General features: G+C 43.4%; 1 protein-coding gene across 1 annotated transcript in view; it reads right to left on the reverse strand.

Moving 5' to 3' along the window:
- Window positions 1-10,955: 10,955 nt before the first annotated feature.
- LOC120018822 overlaps window positions 10,956-25,347 on the reverse strand; it is a 29,342-nt gene continuing 14,950 nt past the window's right edge. The window contains exons 8-12 of the mRNA XM_038962038.1: window positions 16,829-16,920; window positions 15,763-15,992; window positions 12,088-12,416; window positions 11,823-11,879; window positions 10,956-11,663 (exon numbers count right to left, since the gene is read on the reverse strand). Of these exons, the coding sequence (XP_038817966.1) occupies window positions 11,380-11,663; window positions 11,823-11,879; window positions 12,088-12,416; window positions 15,763-15,992; window positions 16,829-16,920 (992 nt within the window). The 3' untranslated portion in view covers window positions 10,956-11,379. The remainder of the gene's footprint in view (window positions 11,664-11,822; window positions 11,880-12,087; window positions 12,417-15,762; window positions 15,993-16,828; window positions 16,921-25,347) is intronic.

A 25,347-nucleotide genomic window follows, 5' to 3' on the forward strand; every position in this document is an offset into this window, starting at 1 on the left:
TGACTATAATGAAGTTTGTTTCTTGTGAGGTTTTCTGTCCTCAGATAAAGAGAGCTATGAAACCTGTCTACATATGAAGAGGTCCCAATGAAGAGCAGTGGTTCTCAGTCCTAGTCCTCTGGACTCAAAGGGGTGTACTATTTTGTTTTTGCCTTAGCACTGCACAGCTGATTCAAATGATCAACTCATCATCAAGCTTCAAGTGGTATTTATGTATGCATTTGTGATGCTATCCTTGATATGATCCTGTTATTGTCATATGCTACACATGCATATATGTGTGCCCATGCATCTTTCAATCCAATGTTATCATGATTTGTTGTCATGGATATTATACTTTAGTAATCCACAATGACCTGGTGATGTAAAAGTCTAATAATTACATTATCTTCCATATTCCTACAGATACCTTGTAACTGGAGTTTCCTTCAAAACGATTGCCTACAGTTAATGTGTAGGGCACTGCAAGGTTGGGTGACCAGGGCCATCTGGGACTGCCTGCTGGAGGAATTCAGGTGTGTGAAGGCTACCTGTGTCCTGCATAACTTCATGAGGATAGACACAAGGACCAGGAGGGGATATGCAGCTCCCCGCCGTGTCCCAGAGGAAAAGTCTACTGCTCTGCAGGATGTTTTAAGGATGGGGTCCAACAATGCAGCAAGAGAGGCAATCTGTGTGCGGGAGATCTTCACCTCCTACTTCTTCGAAGAGGTTGCTGTTCCCTGGCAACACCATAGACTACACTATGTACAACCAAAGGCTATTTTAAGAGCATTCACATTGCAATAAGAGTATTCTTCCATTTACTTAGCTATGTCAACTGCAGTTATTCATTTCCCAGTTTCTCTCCCTTTGATTTCTACTTCTCAAGTAAGGGTGCTGTTTAGGTAAGGGTGTGATGTCTGTACAAAAACAAAACAGGCTATTTTAAATCACCCATATTGAAAAAAGTTAGAACAATTAGACACCCTATAACCCACACACTCATGTATCAATCTGATTGATGGATTGTGTTGTGCAGTAAGCAGGCTCAGGTGTATAACTGTGGCTCCTTCCACCTTCAAAGAATAGGCAAGAGGGCCAACCATGGAGAATAGTAAGACACTTCATTATTTCTATAACTACGCTATATTGTTTGTTCTTGTGTTTCCGTTCATGTTTTTCAGCATAAAGTACTCTGCAGCCACTTAGTGTGGCCACCAGGTGAGGCCACACACACAGATTCCTGTTGAACACTGTCACTTTAACTACCTTATTTTCTCAATAAACAGTCTCCTTCACTTCATCCCTCTCTCCTCTTCTCCCTAAATCCTCTAGGTTATATCAGCTATATCAGCTGTGTCAGTAAACCCCTCCCGCATCTGAACTGGCTACATAGAGGGCCAACTCCCAGTCCCATCATCGCAACCTCATCCGCTCTTAAGATAACCTTCGGGCCGACTAGAGGCACTTATGTAATTGTGATGAACTGAGAGAATATTTGGGTAGCAATGATTCATTAATCATATGCTGCCTTCCCTCCTCCTATTTTCTTACCTCTTTCCCTTTGTCTTTTACACCTCTCACCACCGCTTTCTTCCTGTTTTTATAATGCACAACAGATGTGTATTGAAGTACAGATCGAACTTGTATTTATAATATTACAAATATATTTATGCATGTATTTATAACACTTGGATAATGAACTTCTTTCAATAAAGCGTTTCACATTCTCTACTGGTTGAAATTAAGTCTCTCATTTGATGAAATACTACACCTATCCTGTGTTCATCAGATCAATGCAGATGAAGGGCATTAGATATCGAGATGAACCCGTTTTAGAGTATTTACATGATGCATAGGAAGTGACCTGGTGATGTAAAAGTCTAATAATTACATTATCTTCCATATTCCTACAGATACCTTGTAACTGGAGTTTCCTTCAAAACGATTGCCTACAGTTAATGTGTAGGGCACTGCAAGGTTGGGTGACCAGGGCCATCTGGGACTGCCTGCTGGAGGAATTCAGGTGTGTGAAGGCTACCTGTGTCCTGCATAACTTCATGAGGATAGACACAAGGACCAGGAGGGGATATGCAGCTCCCCGCCGTGTCCCAGAGGAAAAGTCTACTGCTCTGCAGGATGTTTTAAGGATGGGGTCCAACAATGCAGCAAGAGAGGCAATCTGTGTGCGGGAGATCTTCACCTCCTACTTCTTCGAAGAGGTTGCTGTTCCCTGGCAACACCATAGACTACACTATGTACAACCAAAGGCTATTTTAAGAGCATTCACATTGCAATAAGAGTATTCTTCCATTTACTTAGCTATGTCAACTGCAGTTATTCATTTCCCAGTTTCTCTCCCTTTGATTTCTACTTCTCAAGTAAGGGTGCTGTTTAGGTAAGGGTGTGATGTCTGTACAAAAACAAAACAGGCTATTTTAAATCACCCATATTGAAAAAAGTTAGAACAATTAGACACCCTATAACCCACACACTCATGTATCAATCTGATTGATGGATTGTGTTGTGCAGTAAGCAGGCTCAGGTGTATAACTGTGGCTCCTTCCACCTTCAAAGAATAGGCAAGAGGGCCAACCATGGAGAATAGTAAGACACTTCATTATTTCTATAACTACGCTATATTGTTTGTTCTTGTGTTTCCGTTCATGTTTTTCAGCATAAAGTACTCTGCAGCCACTTAGTGTGGCCACCAGGTGAGGCCACACACACAGATTCCTGTTGAACACTGTCACTTTAACTACCTTATTTTCTCAATAAACAGTCTCCTTCACTTCATCCCTCTCTCCTCTTCTCCCTAAATCCTCTAGGTTATATCAGCTATATCAGCTGTGTCAGTAAACCCCTCCCGCATCTGAACTGGCTACATAGAGGGCCAACTCCCAGTCCCATCATCGCAACCTCATCCGCTCTTAAGATAACCTTCGGGCCGACTAGAGGCACTTATGTAATTGTGATGAACTGAGAGAATATTTGGGTAGCAATGATTCATTAATCATATGCTGCCTTCCCTCCTCCTATTTTCTTACCTCTTTCCCTTTGTCTTTTACACCTCTCACCACCGCTTTCTTCCTGTTTTTATAATGCACAACAGATGTGTATTGAAGTACAGATCGAACTTGTATTTATAATATTACAAATATATTTATGCATGTATTTATAACACTTGGATAATGAACTTCTTTCAATAAAGCGTTTCACATTCTCTACTGGTTGAAATTAAGTCTCTCATTTGATGAAATACTACACCTATCCTGTGTTCATCAGATCAATGCAGATGAAGGGCATTAGATATCGAGATGAACCCGTTTTAGAGTATTTACATGATGCATAGGAAGTGTAGTGTACTGTTTTTTAAATTATATTTCTGTATATATGAATTACAAATCAACATTTAACTAGTTAAATCCTGTTTCTAGTTACAATGTGTAACCATTGTAACTAGAACCAAGATTGGTAAACACTGTTGAAGTGTATAATTGTAATACATACATGCAGACACAGTGTCATTCAAAGACTGGAATGTGATACTCCTGGCATTGGATATGACTGAAAAATGATCTCAAAGACATTCATACCTGAACTGCACCTTTATTTGCCATGGTAGAGTACATGATCAGTGAATATATTAAATGTACAGGATACAATGTGGGGATCTCATGCTTGGTAATAACTACATGTATACACGACTTGCATCCTTGGCACAAAAAGATATTATATTCTACTCAATCCATAGGCTTCATTAATGTCATTTAGAGTGTTTTGAAGTTGATACAACTGGCTATGATAGCTAAGGTTCATAGCTAGGTTCTGAACTAATATGTATACCAAATGTTTGGGTCCATACACAGATCGGCTAGATGGCTAGCTACACATCCATAGGCATACAGGGATTTTTATAATCCACTGCACAATAAGAAAGAACATAGAGTTGAAGTCGGAAGTTTACATACACTTAGGTTGGAGTCATTAAAACTCGTTTTTCAACCACTACACACATTTCTTGTTAACAAACTATAGTTTTGGCAATTCTGTCAGGAATTGTAGACCTCCACAAGTCTGGTTCATCCTTGGGAGCAATTTCCAAATGCCTGAAGGTACCACGTTCATCTGTACAAACAATAGTACACAAGTATAAACACCATGGGACCACGCAGCCATCATACCGCTCAGGAAGGAGGCACGTTCTGTCTCCTAGAGATGAACGTACTTTGGTGTGAAAAGTGCAAATCAATCCCAGAACAACAGCAAAGGACCTTGTGAAGATGCTGGAGGAAACAAGTACAAAAGTATCTATATCCACAGTAAAACGAGTCCTATTGTAACGACTTTCGTTGGTGGAAGGAGAGGAGGACCAAAATGCAGCGTGGTAAGTGTTCATCATATTTTAATTTCAAACTGAACACTACACAAAATAACAACTATAAGAAAGACTAAACAGTTCTGTAAGGTGAAAGACACTAGACAAGAAAATAAACACCCACAACCCATAGTGGGAAAACAAGCTACCTAAATATGATTCTCAATCAGAGACAACGATCGACAGCTGCCTCTGATTGAGAACCATATCAGGCCAGACATAGAAATACAACAACATAGAAAACAGAACATAGACTACCCACCCAAACTCACGCCCTGACCAACGTAACACAAAGACATAAAAAGAAACTAAGGTCAGAACGTGACACCTATGTCAACATAACCTGAAAGGCCGCTCAGCAAGGAAGAACCCACTGCTCCAAAACAGCCATAAAAAAGCCAGACTACGGTTTGCAACTGCACATGGGGACAAAGATCGTACTTTTTATTATATTATAACAAAAATATAACTGTTTGGCCATAATGACCATCATTATGTTTGGAGGAAAAAGGGGGAGGCTTGCAAGCCGAAGAATACCATCCCAACCGTGAAGCACGGGGGTGGCAGCATCATGTTGTGGGGGTGCTTTGCTGCATGAGGGACTGGTGCACTTCACAAAATAGATGGCATCATGAGGCAGGAAAATTATGTGGATATATTGAAGCAACATCTCAAGACATCAGTCAGGAGGTTAAAGCTTGGTCGCAAATGGGTCTTCCAAATGGACAATGACCCCAAGCATACTTCCAAAGTTGTGGCAAATGGCTTAAGGACAACAAAGTCAAGTCAACAAAGTGATCTGTCATTTGCCTGCCCCCGTTTTTGTAATAAACCTTTGTTACTTTGAAACTGCCTGCATGTGGGTCTTCTCCTGAACCTTGACAGCAGGGGCGAAAATCTGATATCAACTTTGGAGGGGACAAGTACATGACATTTTCTCAAGAGCAATTCCTGAGGGGGACATCAAAAGTAGTGCTGTAACACATAGCCTACATTGTAATATGTTAAATGTATATTGAGGAACCATAATAACTACTACTGGATAATTGATATGTAGTTAACTGAAGGGTTGTCCCAACTTGTTCAAATGTTTAAATCGTTATAATACATACTACTACTAATAATAGTTATAGCAGTGTTCCTTATCAGTCCAGTATGTATTTACAACCAGCAATACCAAGAAAGGCCAGTAGGTGGCAATGGTACTGTACACTGTGTATGGGTGCAGTTTTCGTAAATACAATGAACATGGTGTGATCTCATCTAAAATAATCTCCATTGAGAACCATCACAAAGTTGGTCTCCGTATTGAATTGACCTTTTAATTAGACTTTTTCTGATACATTTATATAGTCATTAAATATGTGTAAATACTTGGGTGGTGGGGATGGCGGATCCTCCGATGCCTTCCTTGCTAGTACAAGGAACTCTTTCTCGAAAAGAGGCTTTGGTTTCTGGGGGGGGGTTGAGGGGTGGGGGGGGGTGACTCGTCTCTCTGGACAGACGGGAATTGTGGCTAAGCACTGGGAGGGAGCACTGAATTGTTTGTGGTTGACCACTTCCCTCACCATCACTATCCTCATTCTCTGATGCTGCGGCTTCTCCTCCGTCTCTCCCTCTTTTTCTCTTTGCCCCTGCCGCTCCTTCTCCTCCTGTCGCTGCTACTGCCGCTCCTACTTCTCCTGTCGCTGCTACTGCCGCTCCTACTTCTCCTGTCGCTGCTACTGCCGCTCCTACTTCTCCTGTCGCTGCTACTGCCGCTCCTACTTCTCCTGTCGCTGCTACTGCCGCTCCTACTTCTCCTGTCGCTGCTACTGCCGCTCCTACTTCTCCTGTCGCTGCTACTGCCGCTCCTACTTCTCCTGTCGCTGCTACTGCCTCTCCTACTTCTCCTGTCGCTGCTACTGCCTCTCCTACTTCTCCTGTCGCTGCTACTGCCGCTCCTACTTCTCCTGTCGCTGCTACTGCCGCTCCTACTTCTCCTGTCGCTGCTACTGCCGCTCCTACTTCTCCTGTCGCTGCTACTGCCTCTCCTACTTCTCCTGTCGCTGCTACTGCCGCTCCTACTTCTCCTGTCGCTGCTACTGCCGCTCCTACTTCTCCTGTCGCTGCTACTGCCGCTCCTACTTCTCCTGTCGCTGCTACTGCCGCTCCTACTTCTCCTGTCGCTGCTACTGCCGCTCCTACTTCTCCTGTCGCTGCTACTGCCGCTCCTACTTCTCCTGTCGCTGCTACTGCCGCTCCTACTTCTCCTGTCGCTGCTACTGCCGCTCCTACTTCTCCTGTCGCTGCTACTGCCGCTCCTACTTCTCCTGTCGCTGCTACTGCCGCTCCTACTTCTCCTGTCGCTGCTACTGCCGCTCCTACTTCTCCTGTCGCTGCTACTGCCGCTCCTACTTCTCCTGTCGCTGCTACTGCCGCTCCTACTTCTCCTGTCGCTACTACTGCCGCTCCTACTTCTCCTGTCGCTGCTACTGCCGCTCCTACTTCTCCTGTCGCTGCTACTGCCGCTCCTATTTCTCCTGTCGCTGCTACTGCCGCTCCTACTTCTCCTGTCGCTGCTACTGCCGCTCCTACTTCTCCTGTCGCTGCTACTGCCGCGACTACTTCTCTTGTCGCTGCTACTGCCGCTCCTACTTCTCCTGTCGCTGCTACTGCCGCTCCTACTTCTCCTGTCGCTGCTACTGCCGCGCCTACTTCTCCTGTCGCTGATACTGCTGCTCCTACTTCTCCTACTACACACATGTGCAGCATGTGACAACAGGATCATGTGAAGGATAACATCACAAATTAATATATAAATACCACAATACAACAGTAGCATCAGTAACCTCCAAGATGTAGTCAATACACATTTCATGTAAATTAATCTCATAAAGAATGTTTTTTAGTGTAGCCTATGAAAATGTTATGTTACAGTGTTATTGTTCTGATATATTCAAATAGGCTATTGTCTCACTCATGATATATTTATCGATCGATAATAACATGTGAGGATTCTAGAATTGCTTGACAATATTAACCTTAGTCAAATGGCGAGACGTTCAGCTTGCGGAAATGTTGTGTCTTCCCTTGGAATGCGAGGTCCCATCCTGGACAGCAGGTCATCAAACCGGGCTTTATCAAGCCTGAAATAGCCCTGGAACATCACATCGTCGAACCGCAGCTCCTGCACCTGATGATGGTACTCTCCATACCGGCTGCGGGTCATCAGAATGGGGTGAATCCACATGGATCCACCCGTCACCGCAGGTTCAACGGTTGATAGGTCGCCACAATAGCCAAGAGTTTCCTCAGTTTGCGATTCATGATGGTAATAGAGATATGAGGATGAAATCATTATTTATAGGCAAATACTCTCCCTCCAAAAATCTAAATATTAGCAGGAAGACATTTCATTTTGGTGTCAAGGTGTAATGTATTTTTTGAAATGTGCCTATTGTATGCAAATAAACAATGAAATACATTTTCTGATTTTAAACAGTTTTTATTAATCATTTAAAAAAGCTTCAATTTCTATTTACCCATGAATAAATTCATGAAACGAAGAATGGATTAAAGTATTTACCTATTTCATATACCCAGTGGAAATTTTGGCTAAAAAAAGTGGGATGCATGCCAGCAAAGCCACTACACAATACAACACTAAACAATACATGAATTGCACTATAACGGTGACAAATGGTGTACACAAACTGTTAGGGCCTACATAAAGCTGTCCCAACAGCAGATGTACCCGTGACTAGAAGCATTCAACGCTGGTCTGACCAATTGGAATCCACGCTTCAAGATTGTTTTGATCACGCGGACTGGGAAATGTTCCGGGAAGCCTCAGAGAATAACATCGATTTATACGCTGACTCAGTGAGTGAGTTTATAAGGAAGTGCATTGGAGATGTTGTACCCACTGTGACTATTAGAACCTACCCTAACCAAAAATCGTGGATAGATGGCAGCATTCACGCAAAACTGAAAGTGCAAACCACAGCACTCAACCATGGAAAGATGTTGGGGAATAAGGCCGAATATAAACAGTGTAGTTACTCCCTCCTTATCAAATCAAATGTTATTTGTCACATACACATGGTTAGCAGATGTTAATGCGAGTGTAGCGAAATGCTTGTGCTTCTAGTTCCGACAATGCAGTAATAACCAACGAGTAATCTAACCTAACAATTCCACAACTACTACCTTATACACACAAGTGTAAAGGGATAAAGAATATGTACATAAAGATATATGAATGAGTGATCGTACAGAACAGCATAGGCAAGATGCAGTAGATGGTATAGAGTACAGTATATACATATGAGATGAGTAATGTAGGGTATATAAACATAAAGTGGCATAGTTTAAAGTGGCTAGTGATACATGTATTACATAAAGATGGCAAGATGCAGTAGATGATATAGAGTACAGTATATACATATACATATGAGATGAGTAATGTAGGGTATGTAAACATTATATTAAGTGGCATTGTTTAAAGTGGCTAGTGATACATTTTTACATACATTTCCATCAATTCCCATTATTAAAGTGGCTGGAGTTGAGTCAGTATGTTGGCAGCAGCCACTAAATGTTAGTGGTGGCTGTTTAACAGTCTGATGGCCTTGAGATAGAATTTGTTTTTCAGTCTCTCGGTCCCTGCTTTGATGCACCTGTACTGACCTCACCTTCTGGATGATAGCGGGGTGAACAGGCAGTGGCTCGGGTGGTGGTTGTCCTTGATGATCTTTATGGCCTTCCATAAAAATGTTTATGGAAGGCCATAAAAATGTGCAGTTGTCACACAACACAATGCCAGAGATGTTTCAAGTTTTGATGGAGCGTGTAATTGGCATGATGACTGCAGGAATGTCCACCAGAGCTGTTGCCAGATAATTGAATGTTCATTTCTCTACCATAAGCCGCCTACATCATCGTTTTAGAGAATTTGGCAGTAAGTCCAACCGGCCTCACAACCAGGTGTATGGCGCCATGTGGGTGAGCGGTTTGCTAATGTCAACGTTGTGAACAGAGTGCCCCATGGTGGCGGTGAGGTTATGGTATGGGCAGGCATAAGCTACGGACAACAAACAAAATAAATAAATACGTTTGTGACCTCAGCTGTGATGTTACAGAAGACGATGGGGTTAGACCAGTTGAGTGAGAAGAAGCGTTTTCGCTTGATGATCATGCCTCATAGGGTGTCTTTTTCTCTTTGGTTTCTCTGTGGTTTCTTCTGCTTTTCCTTTCTCTTTTCTATATGGAGGTACTAAGGGTAGGTTCTCTCATTTTGATTTTTACCCTAGCACTTCACAGCTGATTCAAATATTCAACTAATCATCAAGCTTTGATTATTTGATAACTGTGTAAATCTCTGTGGTACTCTAATTAAGACAAAACATTTTCATTAACCTAACACCATTAAAACGCAACATGTAAAGTGTTGGTCCCATGTTTCGGGAGCTGAAATAAAAGATCCAAGAAATGTTCCATACGCACAAAAAAATGAATTTTGTTCAATTGTTTTAAACAAATTTGTTTACATTCACATTTCAGTAATTTACAGTAGCAAGTACATTAATATTTGTTGATGTACCTGCTTAGCCCACAACCCTTGCACTGAGCTACATGGGACTACATCACTACATCCCCATTAGTGAGCATATCTCTTTAGCCAAGATAATTCATCCACCTGACAGGTGTGGCATATCAAGAAGCTGATTAAACAGCATTATCATTACACAGGTGCACTTACTGTGCTGGGGACAATAAAAGGCCACTCTAAAATGTGCAGTTGTCACACAACACAATGCCAGAGATGTTTCAAGTTTTGATGGAGCGTGCAATTGGCATGATGACTGCAGGAATGTCCACCAGAGCTGTTGCCAGATAATTGAATGTTAATTTCTCTACCATAAGCCGCCTACATCATCGTTTTAGAGAATTTGGCAGTAAGTCCAACCGGCCTCACAACCACGTGTATGGCGCCATGTGGGTGAGCGGTTTGCTAATGTCAACGTTGTGAACAGAGTGCCCCATGGTGGCGGTGAGGTTATGGTATGGGCAGGCATAAGCTACGGACAACAAACAAAATTGCATTTTATAAATGGTCATTTGAATGCACAGAGATACCGTGAAGAGATCCTAAGGCCCATTGTCGTGCCACCATCACCTCATGTTTCAGCATAATAATGCACGGCCCCATGTCGCAAGGATCTGTACACAATTCCCCGGGAGCTGAAAATGTCCCAGTAGTTCCATGGCCTGCATACTCACCAGACATGTCACCCATTGAGCACGTTTGAGATGCTCTGGATCGACATGTACGACAGCATGTTCCAGTTCAAGCCAATATCCAGCAACTTTGCACAGCCATTCAAGAGGAGTGGGACAACATTCCACAGGACACAATCAACAGCCTGATCAACTCTATGCAAAGGAGATGTGTCACACTGCATGAGGTAAATGGTGGTCACACCAGATACTGACTGGTTTTCTGATCCACGCCCCTACCTTTTTTATGATGGTATCTGTGACCAACAGATGCATATCTGTATTCCCTGTATTGTGAAATCCGAATGAAAGATCTAAAGAATTTAAATGAATTAACTGATGCAATGTAACATCTTTGAAATGGTTGTTTATATTTTTGTTCAGTATACATTGTTTACAGAGTAAAACACGCTTATTTTGGGTTCTGATGGTGTACGACAGTTGAACTAAACCCATGAGATTAATTATATATTTTTTAATAAACACTATGTAGATGTAAATGAATTACAAATCCAAAAATGGAAGCACCAATTACAGAATGCAACAAAACATGTAGTCAGTCTTTTGTGATAATATTACAGAAAACCACTACCGAGACAGACAAAATTTGACTTATCCTGAGATATGGCTCATGAATGATCATAAAGATGCTAGTTTTAAGCTTATTGTCAGTTAACATAACAGATTTCTGAACAATAGTCTATGGAAATACCCAGAATTCATATTCTGTTGAGAGGGTTAGCCTTCTTTCCTCTGGGCTAGATACAGGTTGAGCACCTGGAGAGGATGGAATGAACAGGGGAGGAATGATCGCTGAGATCAGAGATGAATGTTATGGTGTCTGAGGAAGGCATTTTCACCCAGATGTAAGTGTTGCCCGGCACCAGTTCAGGGGAGCTGCAGTGGTCGGGTAATGTGAGGTAGTGGGGGGAAGGCAGGGCGTTGACATGGCCACGTGAGGCCAGCAAAGACCAGGCGTTTACCATCACGATGGACCGCTCGTTCATCTTCACGGACACACTCTCCACTGTCCCCAGCAGAACTGGACAAACACACACACACTTTCAGATCAGCGTTGTGAAGCAACTGTACATCAGTGTCAAAATGAGAGTAGATTCAAGGGCTTCCCACTGTTCTTACTAAAGATCAAAGTATTGAGTAATGTTTCCTGTCATCTTGTGCTTCAATCTGGAGGCCTTACCTCTGCTGTGACACAGGACTTCAGTCTTCAAATCCCCCAGTGGTAGAAGCCTGGGTCCTGAGGATAATGAACAACAGTCTAATCAAACGAGCAGGGACCCATCAAAAGACACCCCCTTTATCTTATATGAACTAGATATAGAATTCAATATTCATATCACTTGTCTGACTTGTAGGTTGGTCTTTCGGAGACCTTTCAGTGATAAACAGAAGCAACTCAAGCTGTGGCATAAATCATAGATCGGTTGTATCCGGTTCTCACTGACCTGGAATCATGTTCTTGGTGGTGTTGTGTGGTTCAGGCCTTGGATGCAGGACCCCGGCGCAGCAAGACCACAGGGAGGCATTGGGATAGCGGTGCCCACAGCAGGTGAACCCTTGCTGGGTAGGGTAGAGCAGGTCTAGCCCCGGGGCGGTGCAACAGGTCTGGGTGGAGCCGGCCTCCATCAGAACACTCCCACAGCACTGGGTATCCTCTATGAGCCTGCCCTGAGCCTGCAGGTTGTACAGAGTCCCTGCACAGCACTTCATCTGGCCGCTGCTGGAGTTGTAGACCTTCCTTCCACAGCAGGACATGTTTCCCAACCTGTGGTGTCTGTGCAGAGAAAAAAATATTTGACCTCCCAATAGAAAGAGAGCTGTCACGTTGGGTGAACTCAGAGCCATATTGTACAGATTATTTATAATTTAATGGATTTTACCCATTATACTTTGATGAATATAGCACTCAAGGAAATCGTTTTAGCCCATTGATTTCATGGCCAAAGTATTGAGTAATGGCATCGGTATAAATTCAGACTGGACACACCTACTCATTCCAATGTTAAAGAAAAACCTTGGAATGAGTAGGTGTGTCCAAACTTTTGACTGGTACTGTAAGTAGATTCGAGTGTTTAAAAAAAAAAAAGTAAATCCTGTCTGTGTCAGGTATGCCTCCAGACATGGTACATTTTTCTGTATTCCAAATAAACACACTTCAGTCAATAATAAACAACATTTACTTGGAACAAACATTAGTAACATTCCTCAAATGCCAAACAGGAGTCAACCAGTTTCCTCCTAGAGTCAGACACCAAGGTCAAGCACAATTCACACAACAGGGCGAAGTACAAAAAACAACTACCCATCGTCTGACCCCTTTCTTAGAGACCAAAAAGCAGACACAAGCTGTCTTAATTAAGAGATGTCTGGCTGTCTAAACGCCTCTGACTGGAACAAGGGAAGTGAAGTACAGAACAGTTGGAGACCTTTTGGCTGCAGCAGTAGACGCCCTGTTGAAAAATGTCTGGGAGGCTAACATACAGTAAGTATGCACATCATTTGGCCGCCCACAGAATTTTTCCACATCCTGAGGTAGTGGGACTGTGGGAATGTTCTTTTCAATCAAAATTAAATCCATCAATGTCTCTCAGACATAAACATACAGAGATGCACACCCAGTCTCATACAGTGGGTGGGAAAATACTTTCCACAGTTAGTTATAGTACAAACACGCAACGTTAGTCCATCGTATCCGATGATGACTTCCACTTCTGAGTTAACGGTGAATTATTTGGTTACTGTAGAGTGCAATCCGAGATACACAAACTTTATTGCAGGTGGGGCATGTGCAGTCTGTGTTGGAGGGGGCAGGCATGGTTGTACGTCTCCTGAGCTGTTTTTGCTGTTTCTTTGTGCTCCTCTCCTCCTCTCACCTCTGTAGACCACTCTGGCAGAGCTGCCGCCAGGTGGAACGGTCGGCAGCGGCGTCCACCAGGTCTGTGGGTTTGATGTTGCACTTCTTCAGCAACGTTTTTAGCTGGTCGTTTTTAGCTGCCCCCCTGCAGACCGCCGGCAAAGATGTAGCTGACCATACAGGATATTCCATGGCAAGCGCTCCTGAGACATTCTAATGACATGCCCAAGCACAGTTGGTGTTGGGTTACCATGGCCTCCATACTCTTGCAGTTGGTCTTAGCAAGTATTTCTGTATGCGGCACATGGTTGCACCAGGTGATTCATAGGATTGCTGCAGGCATCTTTTGTGGAATCGCTCGAGCTGCTTGTCGTGGCGACTGTAAGTTACCCAGGCTTTACAGCTGTAAAGAAGTGTGGTGATGCAGATGGCTTGATAGACAGCGACTTTTGCCAGTGATTTGTGTTTAATGGTGAAAACAGGCATGGCGGGTGGAAGGCTGGATCTCCACTGGCAGACCACCTTTGTCTTGGTGGTGTTGATTGACAGTCCAATTCTGTTATAGACCCTCACAGCCATTTCAAGGACAGACTGAAGACAAGAGCACATTCATCAATCAGCATACTGCAGCTCAATAACCCATCCCGTAACAACCTTGATGGTTGCTTGGAGTCTCCGGATGTTGAATAGGTTTCTATCCAGCCTGAAGTCCATCGCAACCCGCTGCTGTCCTTAAGCTCCTTGTGGATACATAAGAGGAAGATGTTAAAGAGTGCAGGTGCCAGCACACACCAATGCTTACTCCAAAGGGCACTGACTCCTGCCCTCCTATGGCCACCCGAGCATCCTCCCATCATGGAACTGGCAAAGGATGTTGACAAATTTGAGTAGAATGCCCCATAGTAGTTCCCTGCTCACAGTGTCGAAGGCCTTAGAGAGGTTGACAAAGGCCATGAAAAGCTCCTGATGGTGTTCACGACACTTCTCCTGGAGTTGCCGTGCCGTGAATATCATGTAGACCGTACTCCTGTTCTTTCTGAAGCCGCATTGTGACTCTGGTAGCATCACCTTGGAGAGGACCTTACTGGCAACAGCCAGAAGGGATATCCCTGGCTGTTGCCGCAGATGGACTTGTTACCCTTGTTCTTATAGATGGTGACAATGTTTGCATCCCGCCACTGTTGGGGGATGATCTCCCGGTCCCAAACCTCAGTGATGTACTGGTGGAGCGTTCTGGTGCAGAAGTAACCTCCCTTCTTAAGTAGCTCTGCCGGGATGCTGTCGGCACCAGGAGTCTTATTGTTTTTGAGGGAATGGAGAGCTGATAACCATTCACCAACCTTCCAAAAGGTGTTGAGGTCTTGAATGGGTAGACGGACAGGCAGTTCTTCCAGGATGGAGTGGTCTGTAGGAGAGTGCTGATTGAGTAGTGCTTCAAAGTGGTCAGCCCGCCTCATCAGGATCTGGTTTTGGTCCTTCAAGAGAGTCAGACCATCAGGGTGTTGATGGAGCGACTTCTAGGGCCATAGATAGCTTTAGCTGAATTGCATGTAGTTTTTGTCTGCATAAAATTGGATTTCCTGTGCCTTATTCGTCCACCATTCGTTCTGCAGAGCATGCAAGGTTGTTTGCACGTCCTTGCGTGATGCACACCATTGCTGGCAGAGGGTAGCAGATGTGGGGCTGTTGAGAGGAGCCCTGTGCCCTTTGTGCATATTGTCCAGTAACGTTGTGATGGTGTCCGAGTTCTCATCAAACCAGTCTTGATGTTTCCTACCTCTGTAGCCAATGGAGTGGGCCTCTGCACTCAGAAGAGGCTCAGTCTCCCTCAGCCTTTCAGCGAGAGAGCGACGGAACTCGTCCCTTACTGCAGCTTTCACAAGCTGGGTACAGTGCAGATGCCTCTTACTGCACTTCTGCAGGCGTTGGGGGGGGACGTATTTTCACCTGGAGTTAAGCCAGTATCATACGGTGATCTGTCCAGCATTCTGCACCCCTCATGGCACGTGTCAGCAGGACGTCAATAGTGTCAGAACGTCTCACTATGCAGTAGTCGATCCGGTGCCAGTGTTTGGAGCGTGGGTGCATCCATAGTGTTTTATATTTGTTCTTCTGCTGAAACAAGGTGTTAGTGACAATGAGATCAAAGCTGTTCTTAGCGCCTTAGTTCTGCCCTTAGGCACTCTGAACTGCTCTTGCGGACAGTGATAACCCCACGTCTTTGGGATAAACTTCCTACAATTTCCAGCCTTCCAGAGCTACTCACGTGTGTCCGTTGCAGCAGATTTCATACTGAGGGTCGTATGTCTCCTCCCCACAGCATTGTTTGCCTGGATCGTTGAGATGAACACGTGAGCCACACACCATGTCACGGGATGGCAGATACAAGTGGCCACCTGGGGAGCACTGGTACCCATCCTCCACCGCATGGTGCAAGGTCTGGTTACAGCACAGCACCCCTCGGTCCTCTACACCATACGGAGTTGTACCGCAGCACTGGGAGAGAGACACACACCGGTCAGCAGGGTAACAACACACACACAAACACACAGCATGTATAACAGACACACATACAGACAACTTCATGCACTCACAAACGGTAGCATGCAAATTCACACACAATCACAAAAGAAAGTTGACATGCTAGAAAAGAGAGTAAGTTTCTTACCAGTCAACCTGTGCACACATCCTCTACCGACAGAGTGTGAAGCGATAGAAGAGACCCAATGAGAACTATCGTTATCCATTGTCTGACTAACGCTCACACAGACGGGGAGACACTAACTGGTTGTGGGTTGGGACTTACAGAACTAACAATGCAGATGGAAATGACAAGGTACAGCATATAGCTCAAGTAAAGCAAACACCAATAGAAATAGTAATTGTTACTAGCAAAACATGGGGCAGATTTTCTCCCTAATAGACTTTTAGATCAAGCACCAGTCTAGAATTTTGGCCTTGAGTATAGAACACCCACTTCCCACTGGGGCCCTGTCTAAACATTCTGAGTGGACTGAAAATGGGTCTGTGGACAACGTATAGTTTCAGGCTCGTCGTCAGATATTTAGACTTTTCTTTACAAATACATCCCTGTACTGTATGGCTTTCGTCTTTATTGGTTGACCAACAACTACTCAGCAAGCGGAGGATTTAGCTGTTTTACTTTAATTTGACTGAGATGAGGACACATTTTTACGTAGCGGAGGAAGTTCAGTGAACTAAGCTTTAGCTATAGGCCTGTAAGCTCTGTGGCCTAAGCTCTGTGGGCTAACTATAGGCCTAAGCTCTGTGGGCTAACTATAGGCCTAAGCTCTGTGGGCTAATGGACTTACCAGGTTTTTTCCAAGCACCCTATTGGACAGCTTCCCGGCACAGCAGATGTTGATGTTTGGATTGTAAACCTGAGAGCCACCATTGTAGAGACCTGGTTAGAGAGATGGAAAGGAGGAAGGACAGTGATAGTGATGGTGGTGACCCACATGGAAAAAATACTACAGTTTACTATAGAACACTACAGAAATTACTATAGAATTATATAGTAAACTGCAGTATAATATACTACACACTATAGTATCCCTCAATCATGTGTAGTATTTACAATACAATGTAGTATAGAATACTACAGTAAATACTAGTATTATCAGAAAAAAAACACTACTGTAAAAAATACAGTAATGTCCGCACAAACACTACAGTCCACCCCCCCCCATTTTTATTAAACTATAGTAAATACTACAGTATTCAATGTTCATATACTCTGCCCATTCCCCTCCCCCATATCACAATTTGGGCCACCCATAATTGACAAACCACCATGCCAAGTATAGACCATATTGTGTTCCTTACAGGTTATAGAAAAGAGCAGAAGCACTGAACTATCCATTCAGCGCACAGTCCTGCCTACCTACAGGTTATGGAAAATGTGCTCTTTTAGTATTTCTTCAGTAGGTTTCTTGAAGGAGAAAGCCTCCACTTCTATGTCAAAGACAATAAAACAAAAACACTAAAGTAAATAGTAAATACTAAAGTAATGCAAAAGCAGTACAGGAATACTACAGTATAGTACAGTCCGCAAAAACACTACATTAAATACTACAGTAGAGTACAGTCTGCAAAAACACCACATTAATTACTATAGTATATACACTACAGTTATTTTACTATACTGTTTATACTATAGTTAACTGTAAATACTACAGTAAAGTCTGCAAAAACACAACAGTGAACACTATAGTATTTATACCATAGTATATGATAGTATTTTTTCAAATCAAAATAAGAATGGTAAATAATCCATGTCAACCAGGATAATATACAGGACATTTGGAAAGTATTCAGACCCCTTGGCTTTTTTTCTACGTTACAGCCTTATTAAAAATTAAAAACAAATACCTTATTTACTTAAATATTCAGACCTTTTGCTATGATACCTGAAATTGAGCTCAGGTGCATCTTGTTTCCATTGATCATCCTTGAGATGTTTCTACAACTTGATTGGAGTTGTACCTGTGGTAAATGCAATTGACCCAATGGTCACTCTGATAGAGCGCCAGAGTTCCTCTGTGGAGATGTGAGAACCTTCCAGAAGGACAACCATCTCTGCAGCACTCCACCAATCAGGCCTTTATGGTACAGTGGCCAGACGGAAGCCACTCCTCAGTAAACGGCACCTAAAGGACTCTCCATGAGAAAAAAGATTCTCTGGTCTGATGAAAACAAGATTTGAACTCTTTGGCGTGAATGCCAAGCGTCACGTCTGGATGAAACCAGGCACCGCTCATTACCTGGCCTATACCATCCCTACGATGAAGCATGTTGGTGGCAGCATCATGCTGTGGGGATGTTTTTCACCAGCAGGGACTGGGAGACTAGTCAGGATTGAGAGAAAGATGAACGGAGCAAAGTACAGAAAGATCCTTGATGAAAAGGAGGTCCAGAGCACTCAGGACCTCAGACTGGGGCGAAGGTTCACCTTCCAACAGGACAACGAACCTAAGTATACAGCCAAGACAACGCAGTAGTGGCTTCGAGACAACATGTCTTGAGAGACTTGAAAAGAGCTGTGCAGCAACGCTCCCCATCCAACCTGACAGAGCTTGAGAGGATCTAAAGAGAAGAATGGGAGAAACTCCCCAAATACAGGTGTGCCAAGCTTGTAGCGTCATACCTAAGAAGACTCGAGGCTGTAATTGCTGCCAAAGGTGCTTCAAGAAAGTACTGAGTAAAGGGTCTGAATAATTCATGTAAAATGTGATATTTCAGTTTTTGCTTCGTCATTATGGGGTATTGTGTGTAGATTGCTGAAGAAAAAAATACAATTTAATCCATGTTAGACGGCTGTAACGTAACAAAATGTGGAAAAAGTGAAGGGGTCTGAATACTTTCTGAATGCACTGTACGTGCACGGGTGAGACAAATGTGTCAATCATTTTGTATACAATTTGATATAATATAGGGAGAATTTTTAAAAGGGCAGCCCCCTGTGAGCATGACACATTTTATAGAAAAGATTATGTCTAGTTTCTTGTTTGGGACTCTTAGAAATTGTCAATGTTACAGATTCTACAGACATGTTTTAACTGACTGATCAGGAGGCTTTTCTTTAGGAGGAATAGGGTGGAAACTATCACGTCTTAGAAGTGTGTTTCGATCTGTGGGCTTGCTGTATAGATCGGTGAGGAGTGTGTCATTTTCTTTGATGCTCTAAATGTCAAGGAAGCTGACACTAGAGTAATCAAAGTACGTGGTGAAACGAAGATGATCATTTTACTTATTAAGAAACTCATGTAGCATCTCAAGACTCTCAAGAGTCCCATTAAATAATACCAAATACATAATTTATATAACGTCGATATAGTTTGATCTTCAATAGAAAGGCATTTTGCTCAGGGTTGAGAATGCAATTGTGTTCTAAAAGTCCCTTAAAGATTGGCATAATTGGGGGCCATCGTAATCCCCATAGCAGTTCCTTTGTTGGTAGAAAATTTTTACTTCTATACATAAAACTGCTATTTGTGAGTACCGGCTCTGCTAGGTCTCCGATACATGAGGAGCTAGGCCCGAGAGTCTATAGGGCATTGTTCTAAAAAGAAGCCCAGAGCCTCTAGGCCACCTTGGTGGGGTATTGACAACCTTCGCTCTCGCACTAACTCTCTTTTATCCTATCATCTCTCCCTTCTGCTAAATCCTTCTCCCTCCTGTCTCCTGATTCTGCCTCTTCGACCCTACTCTCCTCCCTTTCCGCATCCTATGACTCGCACTGTTCCATTTCCCCCCGGACAGCTTGGCCCTACCCTCTTGCTCTGTGGCTAAGTGACTCAATGGGAGCTTACAGAACAGGGCTTCGGGCAGCTGAGCGAAACTGGAGGAAAACTAAACCTCTGGATGACCCATCATCCTTTCACTTCCTCTTATCTACCTTCTCTTCCTCTGTATTCACTGCTAAAGCTACTTTCTATCACTCAAGCTTCAAGCTTCTAACTCTAACCCTAGGGAACTCTTTACACCTTCTCCTCCCTCCTTAATCCTCCACCCCTTCCACTTTGAAAAGAAGGTTGACGACATCCGCTCCTCATTCACTCAGCCTATTGAGTCCACTGGTCCCACTCACACAGAACTACCCTACACCTTGACCTCTTTCTCTCCTCTCTTTCCAGATGAAATTCTGCGACTAGAGAGGTCTGTCCACCTGACAACCTCCCCGCTCGACCCCATCCCCTCCTCCAGACCATCTCTAGAGACCTTCTCCCATTCCTCACTCCCCCCATCAATGACCACTGGCTGCATCTTCCCTGACTTCAAAATGGCCCAAGTCGCTCTCCTCCTCAGGAAAATAAACACTTGACTATCTGACCTCTAAAACTATAGACCTGTATCCCTTTCTTTTCAAAACACTTGAGCGTGCGTCTCTGATCAACTTTCTCATTATCTCTTTCAGAACGATCTTCTTACCCTAACCAGTTAGGCTTCAAGACAGGTCACTCAACCGAGACTGCTCTTCTCTGTGTCACGGAGGCTCTCCGCACTGCCAAACTGTCTCGCTCTCCTCTGTTCTCCTCCTCCCAGGTCTATTCACTGCCTTCGACACCGTGAACCATCAGATCCTCCTCTCCACCCTCTCAGGGCTGTGCGTCTCAGGCTCTGCAAACTCTTGGATTGCATCCTACCTGGCAGGCTGCTCCTCCCAGGTGACGTGGAGAGAATCTGTGTCTGCACCACGTACTCTCACTACTTGTGTCCCCCAGGGCTCGGTTCTAGGTCCTCTGCTCTTCTCTCTATACACCAAGTCACTCAGCTCTGTCATATCCTCACTGGTCTCTCTTATCATTGCTATGCGGATGACAACTACTTTTCTCCTTCACCCCTTTTGACACCAAGGTGGCGACACGTGTCTCTGCGTGCCAGGCAGATATCTCAGCTTGGATGTCAGCCCACCACCTAAAACTCAACCTCGACAAGAAGGCCTGTCTGCTCAAAGACATCTCCATCATGGTTGACAACTCTAGTGTCGCCCTGCCAGAGTGCAAAGAACCTTTGTGTGACCCTGTCGTTTTCTGCAAAGATCAACTCAGTGACTCGCTCCTGTAGGTTCAGGCTCTAGAACATCCGTAGAGTAAGACCCCACCTCACATAGGGAGCGGCACTGCTCCTAATCCAGGCACTTGTCATCTCCCATCTGGACTACTGCAACTCACTGGCTGGGCTCCCTGCTTGTGCCATCAAACCACTGCAATTTATCCAGAACGCTGCAGCCCGCCTGGTTTTCAACCTTCCCAAGGTCTCCCATGTCAACCCGCTCCGCCGCACACTCCACTGGCTTCTAGTCAAAGCTCGCATCCACTAAAATACCATGGTGCTTGCCTACGGAACAGCAAGAGGGACTGCCCCTCCCTACCTTCAGGCTATGCTCAAACGCTACACCCCAACCCGAGCACTCCGTTCTGCCACCTCTGGTCTCTTGACCCTCCCAACCCTACGGGAGAGCATCTCCCGCTCAGGCCAGTCCAAGTTTTGCTCTGTCCTAGCACCCCAATGGTGGAACTGCTGTCCCACCCTGAAGCTGGTGAAATTGGAGGGGGCGCAATTCAAATAAATAATCATAAAAATTATGGATATTAAACATTTAGGTACATATATATCGGTTAAAAGCTTAAATTCTTGTTCATCTAACTGCATTGTCTGATTTACAATAGGCTTTACAGCTAAAGCATGCCATGCGATTGTTTGAGGACGGCGCCCCACATCAACATATTTTTCTACCGGTACAGGCTTCATAAAATCACAAATAGCGATTAAATATTCACTTACTTTTTGAAAATCTTCCTCTGATTTGAAATCCAAAGGGTCCCAGCTACAACATGTATGGTCGTTTTGTTAGATAAAATCCTTCTTTATATCCCAAAATGTCCATTTAGTTGGCGCAATCGATTTGAATAATCCACTCGTTCAACATGCAGAGACATACCGCTAAACTTTGTTAAAACAAGTAAAAATATCTAATCCTCAGGTACCCTAAAATGTAATTAAACTATAATATTTCATACGGAAAGAAGTATGTTCAATAGGAAAGCAAAATTAGCAGGTACGAGTCCTCTTCGTCGTGCGCGCACAGACTGATTTTCAACTCTGACTCCCAGTACTAAAACTCAAAATTCTTCCTCGTTTGGGAAGAAACAAGCCTGAAACCTTGAACAAAGACTGTTGACATCTAGTGGAAGCCATAGGAATTGAAATCTGGGAGCTGGATTTGGATATGACTCTATAACTTCCATTGTAAGAGCATGGGCTCTCAAAATAAAGTAATTTCCGGGTAGGTTTTTCTTTGGATTTTCTCTTACCATATCTATTGTGTTATAGTCTCATACATTATTTAACATTTCTACAATCTTCAAAGTGTTTTCTATTATATGCATATCCTGGCTTCTGGGGCTGAGTAAAAGGCAGTTTACATTGGGTACGTCAGTCAGGCGGAAATTCAGAAAAAAGGACCCTAGCCTGAATAAGTTTTTAAGATGAATGCACTAACTGTAAGTCGCTCTGGATAAGAGCGTCTGCTAAATGACTAAAATGTAAATGTAAATTGACTGGATGTTCATGCCTGTAGAGCAGTAGAGTCTCCTCAGAGGAGGAAGGGGAGGACCATCCTCAATGAATTTAATAATCATCTAAATAGTGAAACATTTTAAAAAGTTAGCATTTTTAGATAAACCTATACTAAATATATTCACATCAACAAATAATTGATTAAAATACACTGAAGGTCTACAGTAGCCTCAACAGCACTCTGTAGGTTAGCACCATGGTTTAGCCGGAGGACAATTAGCTTCTGTTCTCCTCTGGGTACATTGACTACAATACAAAACCTAGGAGACTCATGGTTTTTACCCCCTCCCATAGACTTACACAGTAATTATGACAACCTCTGGAGGACGTCCTCCAACATATCAGAACTCTTCCAGCATGAACTGACATGTTGTCCACCCAATCAAAGGTTCAGAGAATTAATCTAGTCCTGAAAGCATAAGCTACAGCTAGCTAGCACTGCAGTGCATAACATGTGGTGATTAGTTGACTCAAAGAGAGAGAAAGACAATAGTTGAACAGTTTTGAGCAATTTAATTTCTTCCAAAATTAAGAAGAAGCAAGAGAGAGAGAGATTTGGTTGTATTTATTTTAAAAAATGCAGCTAGCTAGTTTAGCCTACTCAAACACCCAGCTAAAACAGAGAGGGGTGCTATGTTAGCTAGCTGGCTATGGCTATCTAACACTGGAACTCCAAGTAAAGGTAAGCTTTTGGTTTTATTATTTTATTGCCACCGGGCCACGCTGGTGTAACTGCTAAACTGCTTTCTGACTGTACTGCATGATTGTAGCCGGTTTAGTAACGCATTAGTTCTAGGTGACTATGACGTGACAACGATATAGGCTGTGTGTAGCGGTTAGTGGTCATGACATGAAGGTTTGGCTTCTAATTTTTTTTTTGCCTGGTCATAGACAGCTGATGTGTTGTGTACTGAAGTCCACAAGCGAAGAGAAAAGGTGAGAGGAGGAGAGCGCATACAGTAGATAGTTGCGAGAAGGAATTATATATATACACAACGCAAAGTGTTTTTATCTGGCTGCTATGAAAGTGAACTGTTTGCGTGTGATCAGGGGTCTATTCATTCTGCCGATTCTGTTGAAAAACGTTTCTTAAACAGAAGCAAGCATAATCAAGTCACCTTGATTACTCAAAATTCTCTTGACCTGTGCACCTATGTCAATTTTATTTCATAGGCCAGGTTGTAGCAACCTCAAGATGGGTACAAGGAAAGTTTGAGTCTCATGCAGTAGCCTAAACCTATCGATGGTACATTGAGCTGGGTGAATGGAATATGAATGACAGTAATCTAATATGCTCCAATAGAAATAAGACGGAAGCTCATAAAAGAAAGTATCATCCTCCCTCAACTTAAATGGCACCGACCGCCACTGCTCTAGATTATTTAAGTAGGTGTGTTTCACAGTGGTGTATGACCCGATGAAGATCCAACTTGGATCAAAGCGTTATCTTTATTATGCTCTGATTAAATCACCCTGGAACCATACCAGAGTTGCAGAGATTCCTTTTTCTTCTATGGTAATAAAGGGCCACGCAAATCCAACACTACAGCAAAGTTTCATATAAAGGGATGTTTCAGATACAATATGGTGCTGATTCATGCATGGGTAATGGTCTGGTAATAAAATAATCATACATGGGAAATATTCCACAAATTGTTGGTTTCATTTTCCATTTTTGTTCAGCCAACCATTCTGGACATTTTAGCCCGTAACCTTAAGTTGCACAGTATAATTATTACATGACTAGAGATTTTACAAGAAACACTTTAGAGAGCGGCCAAGTGAAACTAAAGTCATATCTTTTGAAATATTCATCATTACTTCTTATTTTTTATTTTATTTAATGTTTTTTTTTTTACTTAGCATGTTAGTTAAGAACAAATTATTATTTACAATGACAGCCTACCAAAAGGCCTCCTGCGGGGATGGGGTTAAAAATAAAAATGTATTAAATAAAACAAGGGAAACAAGATCACGACAAGAGAGACAACACAACACTACATAAAGAGAGACCTAAGATGATAGCATGGCAGCATGGCAACATAGACAGCTGGCAGCAACACATGACAACAAAACATGGTAGCAACACAACATGGCAGCAGCACAACATGGTAGCAGCACAACACAGAGTACAAACATTGTTGGGCACAGACAGCAGCACAAAGGGCAAGAAAGTAGAGACAGCAATACATCATGCAAGGCAGCCACAACTGTCAGTAAGAGTGTCCATGATTGAGTCTTTGAATGAAGAGATGGAGATATAACTGTCCACTTTGAGTGTTTTTTGCAGCTCGTTCCAGTCACTAGCTGCAGCGAACTGAAAAGAAGAGCGACCCAGGGATGTGTGTGCTTTGGGGACCTTCAACAGAATGTGACTGGCAGAACGGGTGTTGTTTGTGGAGGATGATGGCTGCAGAAGATATCTCAGATGGGGGGAGTGAGGTCTAAGAGGGTTTTATAAATAAGCAACCAGTGGGTCTTGCGACGGGTATATAGAGATGACCAGTTTACAGAAGAGTATAGAGTGCAGTGATGTGCCCTATGAGGAGCATTGGTGGCAAATCTGATGGCCGAATGGTAGAGAACATCTAGCCGCTCGAGAGCACCCTTACCTACCGATCTATACATTACTCCATAGTCTAGCATGGGTAGGATGGTCATCTGAATCAGGGTTAGCTTGGCAGCTGGGGTGAAAGAGGAGTGATTACGATAGAGGAAACCAAGTCTAGATTTAACTTTAGCCTGCAGC

The sequence above is a fragment of the Salvelinus namaycush genome, chromosome 23 (assembly GCF_016432855.1).
Source record: "Salvelinus namaycush isolate Seneca chromosome 23, SaNama_1.0, whole genome shotgun sequence".
Taxonomy (NCBI): Eukaryota; Metazoa; Chordata; class Actinopteri; order Salmoniformes; family Salmonidae; genus Salvelinus; species Salvelinus namaycush.